The 12,159-nt window shown below is 31.1% G+C and overlaps 1 protein-coding gene and 1 long non-coding RNA gene across 3 annotated transcripts; both read left to right on the top strand.

Annotated features, from left to right (window-relative positions):
- Positions 1-7,047: 7,047 nt before the first annotated feature.
- On the top strand, positions 7,048-9,981 carry LOC9316793. 2 transcript variants are annotated; one of them, XM_021028900.1, is made up of 9 exons: positions 7,048-7,521; positions 7,599-7,872; positions 7,987-8,113; positions 8,331-8,455; positions 8,523-8,604; positions 8,684-8,798; positions 8,879-9,036; positions 9,139-9,265; positions 9,381-9,981. In XM_021028900.1, the coding sequence occupies exons 1-5, from the start codon at positions 7,342-7,344 to the stop codon at positions 8,591-8,593; spliced, it is 777 nt and encodes a 258-aa protein (XP_020884559.1). In that variant the 5' UTR covers positions 7,048-7,341; the 3' UTR covers positions 8,594-8,604; positions 8,684-8,798; positions 8,879-9,036; positions 9,139-9,265; positions 9,381-9,981. The 2 variants fall into 2 exon arrangements, with proteins under 2 accessions (XP_020884559.1, XP_020884558.1); XM_021028899.1 differs by having other exon boundaries at positions 7,049-7,521; positions 8,690-8,798; positions 9,381-9,939.
- A 1,207-nt stretch (positions 9,982-11,188) lies between these two features.
- LOC9314973 lies at positions 11,189-11,766 on the top strand. The gene is made up of 4 exons (XR_002332721.1): positions 11,189-11,265; positions 11,371-11,397; positions 11,495-11,566; positions 11,642-11,766. It is a non-coding gene; the product is annotated as an uncharacterized LOC9314973 (long non-coding RNA).
- Positions 11,767-12,159: the final 393 nt, after the last annotated feature.

Raw genomic sequence — 12,159 nt, forward strand, 5'->3', positions numbered from 1 at the left:
TAAATAATTTATAATAAATAAATAATTAATTTCGTCGGAAAGTCGTCAGAAATATTATTTTGAATTTTTTTTTGAAAAAATTAAATAATTTATAATTAAGTAAATAATTAATTAATAATTAATTTCGTCGGAAATTCGTCAGAAATTTCTACGTTCGTCGGAATTTCGTCGGAAAATGTATGATTTTTCATGTTCCCGCCTTTGTACATTCAATTCAAATGAATTTACCGCGTTTTGTAGTTTCCGACAAATTTCCGACGAAGTACATTGTCGGAAATTTTTTCTATATATACCAAATGAGTTTTCATCCATTTCACAATTCCAAACACAACAATCTCAATCTCTATTAACATCTTCTTCTCTCTACTTCAAACATCATTCCTTTTTTTAAAGTTCAACATTTCATTCTCTTGTTCAATTAATAGAGACATTTATGTATTTATATATTTATTCATTTTAATTAATTTAATTTTAATTCTCATTTGTTGATAATGAAAATTGGTTATGTGACAATTAATCTATTTTTGTAGATATTCAATAATTATTTTAATTTTAACTATAATACTCTTATTTGTTTTTTTTTTGTTTTTTTTTTAAAATAGAAAAGTCGTCGGAATTTTGTCGGAATTAATTTCGGTATATATTTATTTTTATTTTAAAAGTGGTTGGAAATTTCCGACGAATTTCCGACCACTATATGAATAGTCGTCGGAAATTTGTCGGAAATTTCCGACAAAATTCCGACAAATATTTCCGACAAAATTTCCGACGACTTATGGTTTCCGACCAGAGAATTCCGACGAATTTGATTTTGTCAGAAATGTATCGGAATATGCTATTTCCGACGAATTTCCGACCAATACCATCGTCGGAAATTATGATGTTTTCTTGTAGTGTTCATTTTATGATATTTTTTCTTAAAAAGTATTATGTGTAACTGGTCTAGATTCGTTAAATCCCAATTGACTTTGCATTATACACATTTAACATTAGAAACAAGGAAATTCTCAAGGGAATCTCTAGTGAAGTTATTGAAGTTGAAAAATTGTAGGTAAATATATCTAATCACTACATGAAAAACAATTATTCTTAGCGTCTGAAAAACACAATTTATTAAAACGATAGCGGTTTAAGAAACGCTCTGTCATCGGCCGCGATAATAGGTCGATCATATAAGAAAGTGGTTTTTAAGTGTGCTATTGTTTTGTCTTTTATAATAGCATTGTTTATACTGTTATTAGTTTAGTTACAATAACACTGTTGCAATGCTATTATTTAGTATATAACAGCGTTTTGTTAATTGTACTCTATATAGCATTGTCTTTGTGTTATTTTTTTTTGTAGTCCAATCACATCACAGATTATTTATGATCAGCTTGTTTTTCCTGATTGAATTAACCCAAAGTCAGTCTTTTGTTTGATTATCCATACGCCTCCAATCATCAAGTAGTACGGGTACATGCTCCCTCACCAGAGGCCCAAGAAATGAAGAAAGTGATACGGACCCTTTCCCAACAAGTTCACCTAGAAGAGTGTATTCAACATCAACCTAATCATCATGGTGTTTAGCAACTCCACGCATCTTTGTAGACCATCTTGCTTTCCTTGATTTGGTTTTTGTTTCATGGGTTTCAGTTGCTCCAGGTTATGGCTGGATAGTTTCTTGATCATCCTGTGTACAGACATCTTCCTCTGCATTGTGCTGTGTAGTGCCTGCAGCTTCATTTTGAGTCGATTCTTGCTTGCATTTTCCATGTTATAACAACACCAAAGCTCCCTAACCAAGTATACATACAAAGATCAGACAAACATATGTAAATCTGGCACTCCTTATAGAAAACTAATTACGTACATTGTATCAAAAACACAAAAAATAAGAACTAATTACTCACCAGCCAAAGTTATGAACTCCTTACAGAAAACTCCTTACTGCAAAAAACGAAGAATCGATTTGATTTTGAGTTTTACAATAGATGATTTTGAGTTTAATTAGATCAATAGATGATAGGAAAAAACAACAAAATTGTTTCAATTTTACATTAGATCGATAAAGATAAAACCCAAGATCAGAATCAATTTAACCCAAAACCAAAAATCTAACCTTCGTTCTTGAGAAATTGACGAGAATCCCTCCGCTTTGTCGGATTAGGGTTACGAAGTGAGAGTTTTCGAGAGAGAATTTGAGAGCGAGAGAGAGATTTCAAGTTGAACCAAAACTTTTGAGAGATAGAGAGAGATTTCGAGAAAGATAGATTTCGAGAAAGATAGATTTCGAGAGAGAGAGAGAGATTTCGAAGATTAGGGTTACGAAGTGTGAAATGGAATTTTGGGTTTACGGATTTCGAGCTGAACTATAAAACCTTCGAGAGAGAGATTTCGAGCTGCTAAAACCTTCGAGTGAGAGATTTCGAGTGAGAGATTTCGAGAGAGAGAGAGATTTGATTTCGAGAAATAGAATTAATTTTAACGTTGTTTTTTCAGAGGCGGGGACTTAAATTTTTGGTTACGTTGTCCACAATATACATAGCGATTAATTTCTCCTCCTATTATAGGAGCAAATATTTTCCCGCGTATCAAATTTTTATCTACCCAACACATTGATAGCGTTTACAAGTAAACAAATCATACATATATTTTTGAAAATAAATTACCAAGTGGACAAATCATACATAAATTTGAAAGTTCGCGCATTGAAAATAAATATTATATTTCTTATATATTTCTGTATATTTATTTTTTTTTTAAAAGTATGCAATATTTTAACGAAATAATTTTTTGTAATACAATTATCAAATTAATTTTCCTTAACTCTCTCTTACCTCCAAAAAATTGTAATACATATTTTTAGTATACTCATCATTATATTTAGTTTTTTTTATTCAACATATAATTATATAAAGATCATTAAAAATTTTATTTAATTCAAATTTTGTAGTGTAAGATTTTTTCTATATATAGCAATATAGAATTTTTCTAGCAATATAACTTAAATTAAGGGGAATATAAAAAGAGATTAAACAATGAAAGTAATCTTTGGGATTTTTTTTAAAGCTTTTGATAGCACTTCATATGATTTTATAGGAAATGTATTTAATATGTTATTTACAAAATAATTTGGAAAATGTAAATCCTATAATTTATTTTTTAATGTAACTCCTATAATTTTTTAAAACATTGTAACTTTTCTTACTTCTCATACTATAAATACTCATTTTCTTATTCTCTCATCCTCTTCCATTATATCTCAAATCTTTAAAAAAACAAATTGTTGTGTTTTTTGTTGTTGTGGTTGTTGTTGTATGGATTAGAAAAGTCAATTTAAATATTATTGTAAGAACTTCGTTCTAAATTTAATTTTATAAACTATATAATATATATCTTACATCAATTTTTTGTTTTGTTTTTTAAAGATGCATCTTCATTGTGTATTTCAGATTAACATCTTTATAAGTAATCATTTCTCTCATTTTCTTCTACTATATTTATGTGTCTATTTTTATGTTGTTATATGGGTTGATAATCAAGAATTTGATTCTAAATTTCTTTTAGAAAGTATTATATATATATATATATATATATATATATATATCTTAAATTTTATTTATTTTTGTATATTTCTAAAGCCATACTAGATTATACTTATTTCTTCTTAAATTTTCATATTTTTAAATTAAATTCACATATGTAAAATAAAAGTTTTGATGGTTATAACAAAACTTTCAAGTTTATTGGTGATAGAGAGTTAAATATACCAATTTCAATCATGGCACAACAAGATAATGAAGTTGAAAAGATCCATTTCTATTATCTACTTTAGATGTTTGATTATTTTTTAACTTATTCATATAATTTTTTTAATTATGCAATATTTAATAAAATAAATTATTTTTATACATTTATCAAATATATTTTTCTTACCACTTTTAATCACAAATAAATTTTGTAATTCATTTTTAATATATGTATCATAGATAACTATATAAAGATAGATATAATGTTTATTTTATAAATTGAGGTTTAGGGTTTTAAGAAAACAAAAAGAACTTCATTAAAAAAATTTGGTCCTTAAGATTAAAAAATGAAATCATCTGTGTCAAGAAAATTTAATTTAGTTAGAATGAAACCTAGCGCTCATACTTAAATGGAGTGAAATATAGAAAAAAATAACTATAATTAAAACAAAATTCATTTTATTAAATCCTATAAAGATGAAACCATTAGTATGAAATCTAGCATTAGAATTTCAATTGATGAGTGATACTACAAAAAAAAAGATAAAAAAAAAAAAGAAGAAAGATAGAAGTTATCATTGAGATCTTTTAAAAATAATATTTAGAATGAAATTCATATGATTTTTTAATTAAATATAGAAAACAATAACTATAATTAAAAAAAATTCATTTTATTAAATCCTATAAAGATGAAACCATTAGTATGAAATCTAGCATTAGAATTTCAATTGATGAGTGAAATTACAAAAAAAAAAGATAAAATAAAAGAAGAAAGATAGAAGTTATCATTGAGATCTTTTAAAAAAATATTTACAATGAAATTCATATGATTTTTATAAGAAAAACAAATATAGTTTGTCACTTATAAAATAATATGAATTTGAACTATTATGTGGTAGTTTATATCAACAAATAAATTAATTATCTGTGTGTTTATATCAACAATTTATTTTGTAAAAGTAATATTTAACATATGTTTATTAATATTTACAAAACTACTAAAATATGAGAAACTACTAATAGTAAATAATACGTAAAGTAAAAACTACTAAAATATGAGAAAATGCAAAATATCAGATCTCAAGAGCTTTTTAAATTTCTTCATCATACTTATATTGAAACAAATTTATTTATAAAAAAAATATACCGCCGCGTAGCGCGGGCTTTCATCTATTTTTATATAAAATCAAGGCTATGTTAACTATAGCATAAGCACTTAAAACACTATCTTCTTTTGCTATGAATACTCGATATTCTTGTAATGAATGTTATCAATAAATTGAAGTCACATGTCCAGCATTCACGACATAGTAATGTTGTTTGTTCCAGCACTGATTCACTTTAGCATATAAACTCGTTGTTCTCCAATCCTTGTCTTTGTTCTTGCTAATTGATAATTTGGGATGTATCTTCATATCTGGCATCTCATTAGGTGTGCACACCTCAGCTGGTCCCAATTGCTTGAAGAAATTATGAGGGCAATTATATGCGACGACATTAAAGCAAATACAAGCTGCACATGAATAGATCATATAAACATGATCTTTGTACTCATCATGCAATTCAAGGTCACGGTCAGAAATTTTATAAGGTTGCCATGTAACCTGTGAATATATAATCAAGTATTGAGTTTACAACTGTATTATATAAGCAGTTTATACAGTCCTAAAGAAGTATTACCTGATCTTCCATCATGTTGTCAAGCTTGGTTTAGAAATGATTTACAAAGATGTTCTTATCATTTCCTTTAGGAAATTGATTCAACAACCCTGAAAGCAGAGGAAACCCGGAAAGTATAGAATCAATAGATAATGTTTCGCGTAAGCATGGAAATCTCGCTCCACTGCAAATATCTACGGAAAAAATAAAGAACAAATGTCACTTCTTTCAAGATATATTTAAGACTACCAAACATTTTTTTATGTAGCTGATAACTTTGTATTTTTACATATATTAGCTATTGTTTTCATATGTTTTAAGAAACATTTTGTGTGATTTCAAAGTTAAAGAGGAGATATTCAAGTATTTATGAAGTCAAGAAGCATTTCTGAGTTTTATGGCAAAAAAAGACCAAAAGACGAGCAAAATGCGTTTTCGGACATATTCGAAACTCCGAAGGTTTTGCATCCGTTGAAGAACTTCATGTGCATCAAATTAAGAGATCTTGGACTCTATAGAAAGCTAGAAGAATCAGAAACCACGACGAATTGGAATTAGACTCATGCAATTAACGGTCGTTTTTAGTGCCCATTGGAATGAATAATGATAACTATAATTTAGTTACATATTGAACAAAGTGTAATCTCTAAGATATATAGTGAAAGTCTAATCTTTATTTATAAATATTAATCATTTCATCCATCTAATTTTATGTGTTTTTCCATGTTCTTAACTTTTTTACAAAGTTAGTTTCATTCATTTGTTTTACATATGAAAAGAAAATGTACAAGAATTATTTTCATATATATATTATATAAAAAAAGAATTTCACTCTATCTTTATTGGTAAGTTGACATTTTAAAAAAAATCAATATTTAAATTGTATTAAAGGTTAAGAAAAAGAAATCAAAAATCACAAATTTAATGTCATATAATAAAATGTTGATTTTATATTTCATCATATTCTTTTTTTTTAATAATATCTAACAAATTTCCTATTTAATTTGATTTTGAATGCAAATTAATGTATATTTCTTAAATTTTATTGTGTTATGATCTCACATACTTCATAGTCACCAATCATCTTTCTATACCATATTACTATCTTCATTTGTGTTTTCTATCTCTTTTGGTCATCAATTTCAACAAAATTTTATGGCTATATGTTGCATTTGAAAATTAATGATAATAATAATTTTATTTACTATAAAATACAAAGATGATCTATTTTTTAAATAGCTAAACATTTTTAATGTATATTAGTCATAACATATATATATATATTATATTAATTTCAAATTCACACAGTGCGTTGTATACTTTCTAATTAGTATGGATGAAAACCCGTTCGTACTCACCTAATCTATACTAATAAAAGGGACTACTTGAGCCCTCTGAGAATGTCCACGTCAGCTTTAAAAGAACCCACTTTAGAGGATGCCACATCAGCATCAAAATCCAAAGGGACTACTTGAGCCCTCGGAAAGTGTCCACGTCAACTATAAAAGAACCCACTTTAGAGGATGCCACATCAGCATCAAAATCTCCGGAAAAAAATCTCCCACCCACTCCCTAATAAAACGAAATCTTTTAAAAATGAGGTAGGAACCCCAACTATTGGGCTCTGCCAAAAATAAAGAAACTAAGCCCAATCTATACTTAAAAAGAAAAACCACAAACCCAAACTAATATATCTCTTCTCCATCGACACACCACAAACTCTTCTTCTTCTACTTCAAACCCTACGTCGCCATTGACGAACACCAACTCCAAGCGCTTCGTCTTCCCAGTTTCTGCAATTAAGCATCACCGTTATCAGTTACTCTTCTTAATTTCCCACTCCCTAGATTTAAATGCCCACTTCAATCTTATTGTTATCCTCTCATCACAGGCACTATAAAATCATGGTCATCACCACCAAAAGTTTCTAACACCACCCAGAAAAACAGCCATGGCAGCTTCACCTACCTCACTCACTGAGAAACCGCTCAGCAGAAAAACTTTCGATGACCTTGAGGGTGTTTTTAGCGAAGAAGAAGTCTTATTCAGATTGATCCATTTCTGGGAGGCTCGCAATCACACAAGAGGCAATAGTCTCATTGGTCTTGAGCTCCTATTCATCGACGAAAAGGTATTCACTCAAACAAATTCCATATAAGCTTAAGCATCTTGCCACCATCTATATACTAACTTTTGCAATTCTATCAGTCAACAACAATCCAAGCCTTCATACCTGCAAACAGAATCTCTCGCTACGAGAAATCACTCAAACCAAATTCAGTGTACAAGATGAAGAAGTTCATCATCAGTCCCTGCAAGAAACTTTTCAAAGTCTCTGCCCACAAATACGGCATCTGCTTCACCAATAAAACAGATTTGGACGAAGTTACCAAGGGAGAGCATAAAATTGCCTCTCAGAAATTTAGGATCCGCTCTTTCAATGATTTCGCAGCTATTGTAGACAGAAACGGAGACCTATTCGGTAAGAAACGCTCCATCGAGATAAACTTCTGTTTCAATTGTAGATTTCCTACAAGTCCTACTGGTCCTCATCCCTTATTTGTAGAATTGAAAAATACTAATGTTTAAATTGTAGATGTTATTGGTCAAATTCGTCTCATAACTGGAGATAATTTATCTGCTGCTACCTCAAATGCTGAAGAACCTAAAGCTGCCAACGGGAAGTCTAAGGATAAGGTCTTCATGCACCTCCTCATGAAAGAGTACGCACACAAAAAACTTGCCATTGTTTCTTACATTTTCAAAAATCTAGACCAAGCTTATCCATCAATTACAGCATCTTGAGTTACTATTTGCTATTGACTAATTGTCTCACATACTTGCATCACAAACTCTTTTAAAAATCCCATGAGTCTCTTCACCATCTCCTAAGGTTTCAACTTAATTCTATCTAACCCTTTACAAACTTATTCCACACAGCGGCGAAACTGTTCGCATCTACCTCTGGGATAACATTGCTGCAAAGTTCCGCACACGGTGGAATGCAAGCGAAACCAAACCAACTATCCTACTGCTCACCACTGTCAACGCAAAATTCCTCGGAGGTATGCACACTCCATATCAAACGTAAACTGCATAAGCAATCTCTTACTTTACAGCTCCACTATGTAGGTGCTGTCACGCTAAGTTCTACATCTGCTTCTCGCCTCTTCTTTGACACAGACATTGCTGAAACCACATAGTTTAATACATGGTATATTTCACTTCCGCCTACTACTTTCCAATTTACAAATACTCACTACAAATATAATAAAACTCAACTCCTTTGTAATCCTCAGGTTAAGTGAACAAGACCCAACTTTTGGTAGCTCATCTTCCGCAATAACCAAAATCGAAACACTTACTCTAAATGAGCTTCACGAGTTTATCAAAAACAAAACCCCACAGGTAACTTCCAACCTTTACCAAAAGTCTTACTTCTCAAATTAAGGTTCTGTCAAAAAACCCCTAACAATAAAAATAAGCAGGAAATCAGCTTTCAATGTGTTGCCACCATTGTCAACGTACTTGGAGAATATCACTGGAATTACGTTTCATGCACCTACTGCAATACAATGCTGGAAAAGTTGGATACAACAATGACTTGCACAACCTGTAAGAAACCTAACAAGGTTGGGGTGCTCAGGTAAAGTTCTAGCTATAAGAATTACAACAATTTAATCTCCAGCATTTTATAAAGTGTATATATTGATCTAATACCTTAAAATCATCGCCAATGTTTGCTTAGGTATCGTTTTGAAATATCAGTCTCTGATGAGAACAACGGCCTTGCAACCTTTGTCATTTTCGACCGTGAAGGCATACACTTTGCTGGAAGAAGAGCTCCGGAAGTTTTTGCAAGTGAATACCCTGAGGTAAAGTTTATCCAAATTATTTAATAACCCAAATAATTATTTATCCACATCAAGTTCAACCAAATTATTTAACAACCCAAATAATTATTTATCCACATCACGTTATTCTTAACAGGGTGATGATCCTGATGAATGTGAACTAATTAGCAAGAAGACCCCACAGTGTATCTTGGATATTGTTGGACGCACATGCAAATTCCAGGTCAAGCTGACACCATACAATTTCCGGGCAACTCGCCAAACTTTCACAGTCTCCCGTATAATCGAGGATAATATTGACATCCACTACAAGTCAAACCAAAAAGAGATGGCAACAGAAGAACCCGAACATGCCACTCATATTGCATCTGGAAAAGCCAAAAACAAGGTGGACGACTTAGATTTGGAGGAACACACTAAGAACAAGACATACAAGCGTCTTCGCCACAACTACTAAATCCACCACCAAATCTCATACATGCATTTGAAGATCAATCTCGCCAACTTCACCTACCCACTTATCGTCTAAGAGTCAAGCTTTCCTTATTATTTCTGCGTCTTGCATTCTGCGTTATTTCATAGTTCACTTATCGTCTAAGAGTCTAGCTTTTCTTATTATTTCTGAGTCATGCATTCTGTGTTATTTCATAGTTTCCCTTCTCTTATTTTCTTAAATAAATGATGTTTCTCTACAACAACTTCTAAATTAAATAAAATCTCATTTCTCCTAATTTCAACCAACGATTGTAAATACAAAAAACATCATCTTCAGCTTTCTTTCAAGTCTAAGTCAAACTTAAAACGGTCAAATTCGTAGTACATTTGACTCTTAAATCACTTCACCATCAAAACTAATTGACGCCTAAAACTACGCAGATTTTAACTTTGATATAGCAATTTTCCATTTCAAACAAAGAAACGGAAATCACATATATTTACAAAATCATGAAAGTAACCTATAATACAAAAAAAAATTGTATTAAATTCTAAAAAATATCACAGAATAAAATATATTGTTTCCCTACAAACAAAACTGTTCTTCAAAAAAACCTCCCACCTTCTCTCTACCCAATCTTTATTCCATTTTTTGGTTCATGCAAATAACACCTTTCATCGTTTGAAAATTATGCACTGCAAAGCATTAACAAAAAATACAATGTTTTTCTAACTGCTTATTTCATGTTTGCAGGTATTGGAAGGCTTTACAGAGAGTTTCGAACAATGGCGAAAATAAAACCCCACAGGTAAGACAACGTGAAGAAGATGACTTTATAGAGCAGCTGGATGGTAAACTTAACTCCAGCTCTATATTATATCTTCAAATCTACATTTAAAAAAAAAAAAACTTAAAACCTTACACATGCTGATAAGATCTCTTTTAATAGGTCAAACCCATCAACAACGCCGGCGCACAAACTTACCAATCCCTGCAACACCATCAATCATCGGTTATCATTGTAAATTTCTCATTACAATTATAATATAATAAACAACAAATAATTCAAATATAAACGCTAACCACAATGTCAATTATATTCTAAATGCATCTTATTTCAAACCTAGGCGGATGCATCAGCTGCTACAAATATGGTACTTTCCACTCCAACAATGAAACTTACACAACTTCACAAAACAAGGTAGAAAGGCCATTTGTGATTAATTCTATTTAATCTTTTCTTAATTTATTATACAGATGGTCATAAGAATGCACGCTCTATGAGAAAAGCAATCATGCTTTCTAAAAGATGGCATAGACGACAATCTCAGGCATCTACTCAACTGGCTGCTTCAAGTTCTACAGGCAACAAAAGTAAAAAAAAAAAACCAAAAGAGTCAAAACAAACCACATTCACATAAAAAAAAAAGAGGTACCAAAACCTATGTCCAATCACAGCATTTTCACTTTCAGTTACATATCCACACAAAGTCCCATTTGTTCTAAAGCTTACAAACTATTTATGCAGTATCACCAAAGGAAGGCAGAAAAGTAACTCCTCCTCGCACTCTCAAGTACTATGACTGTAAGTTTATTACAAATATACACCTTTACCAAAATACAGAAAAACCACACTATAGAATGTTATACTAATACTTGCCAATACCTCCAAATTTGTCCCAAAAAATAGGTGGCTGTGAAAGATGCTATGAATATGGTAACACTCTAATCCCTTAAATTAATATGTCATCATGCATTTTCCTTTCACTATACAAATTCATATACTCACAAATGATGACTACTCTCTACTGCAGTTAGGCGAAAAAATGCCCAAACATTGAGACGCGCTATCATTTTATCAAAAAGATTATCAAAAAAACACCAAGGTAATCTACTCCCCATAAAAAACAAATACAATAATCAACAAACATTATAGTAACATATACACTAAACACAAACAGGCGAGGCTTCAAGTTCCCAAAAATTAACACGGCAACAGAGAAAACAACTTCAAGGTAAGTCTTCTTAACCAAATCTATATTTCTAACAAAATAAACACAAAAAAAAACTTTTACTAAAATTATTACTATTATCCTTATTTCAGCTTCAATGGTTCAGGAAAACCCAATATTACAATGCCCACATTGTAAAGCTTTGGTCTGGTATTCAGAAAAAACTGGAAATGATCCAAGCACCGGAGAACCTATATTCACAATATGTTGTCAACAAGGCCGTGTCAAACTCCCACCAATCAAGCAACCCCCTCCGTATTTGGAATACCTACATGCCAATAGCAAGACGTTCCGTATCAATATACGAATCTACAATTCTATCCTTGCATTCACGTCAATGGGAGCCCAAATAGATCATAGTGTAACATACGCAACTGGCCCACCGGTTTTTAGAATACATGGTCAGGTCTTCCACCGCATTGGTTCACTTCTACCCATGCCTGGACAGAACCCCAAGTTCTTGCAGA

Source organism: Arabidopsis lyrata (genome assembly GCF_000004255.2).
Source record: "Arabidopsis lyrata subsp. lyrata unplaced genomic scaffold ARALYscaffold_4, whole genome shotgun sequence".
Taxonomy (NCBI): domain Eukaryota; kingdom Viridiplantae; phylum Streptophyta; class Magnoliopsida; order Brassicales; family Brassicaceae; genus Arabidopsis; species Arabidopsis lyrata.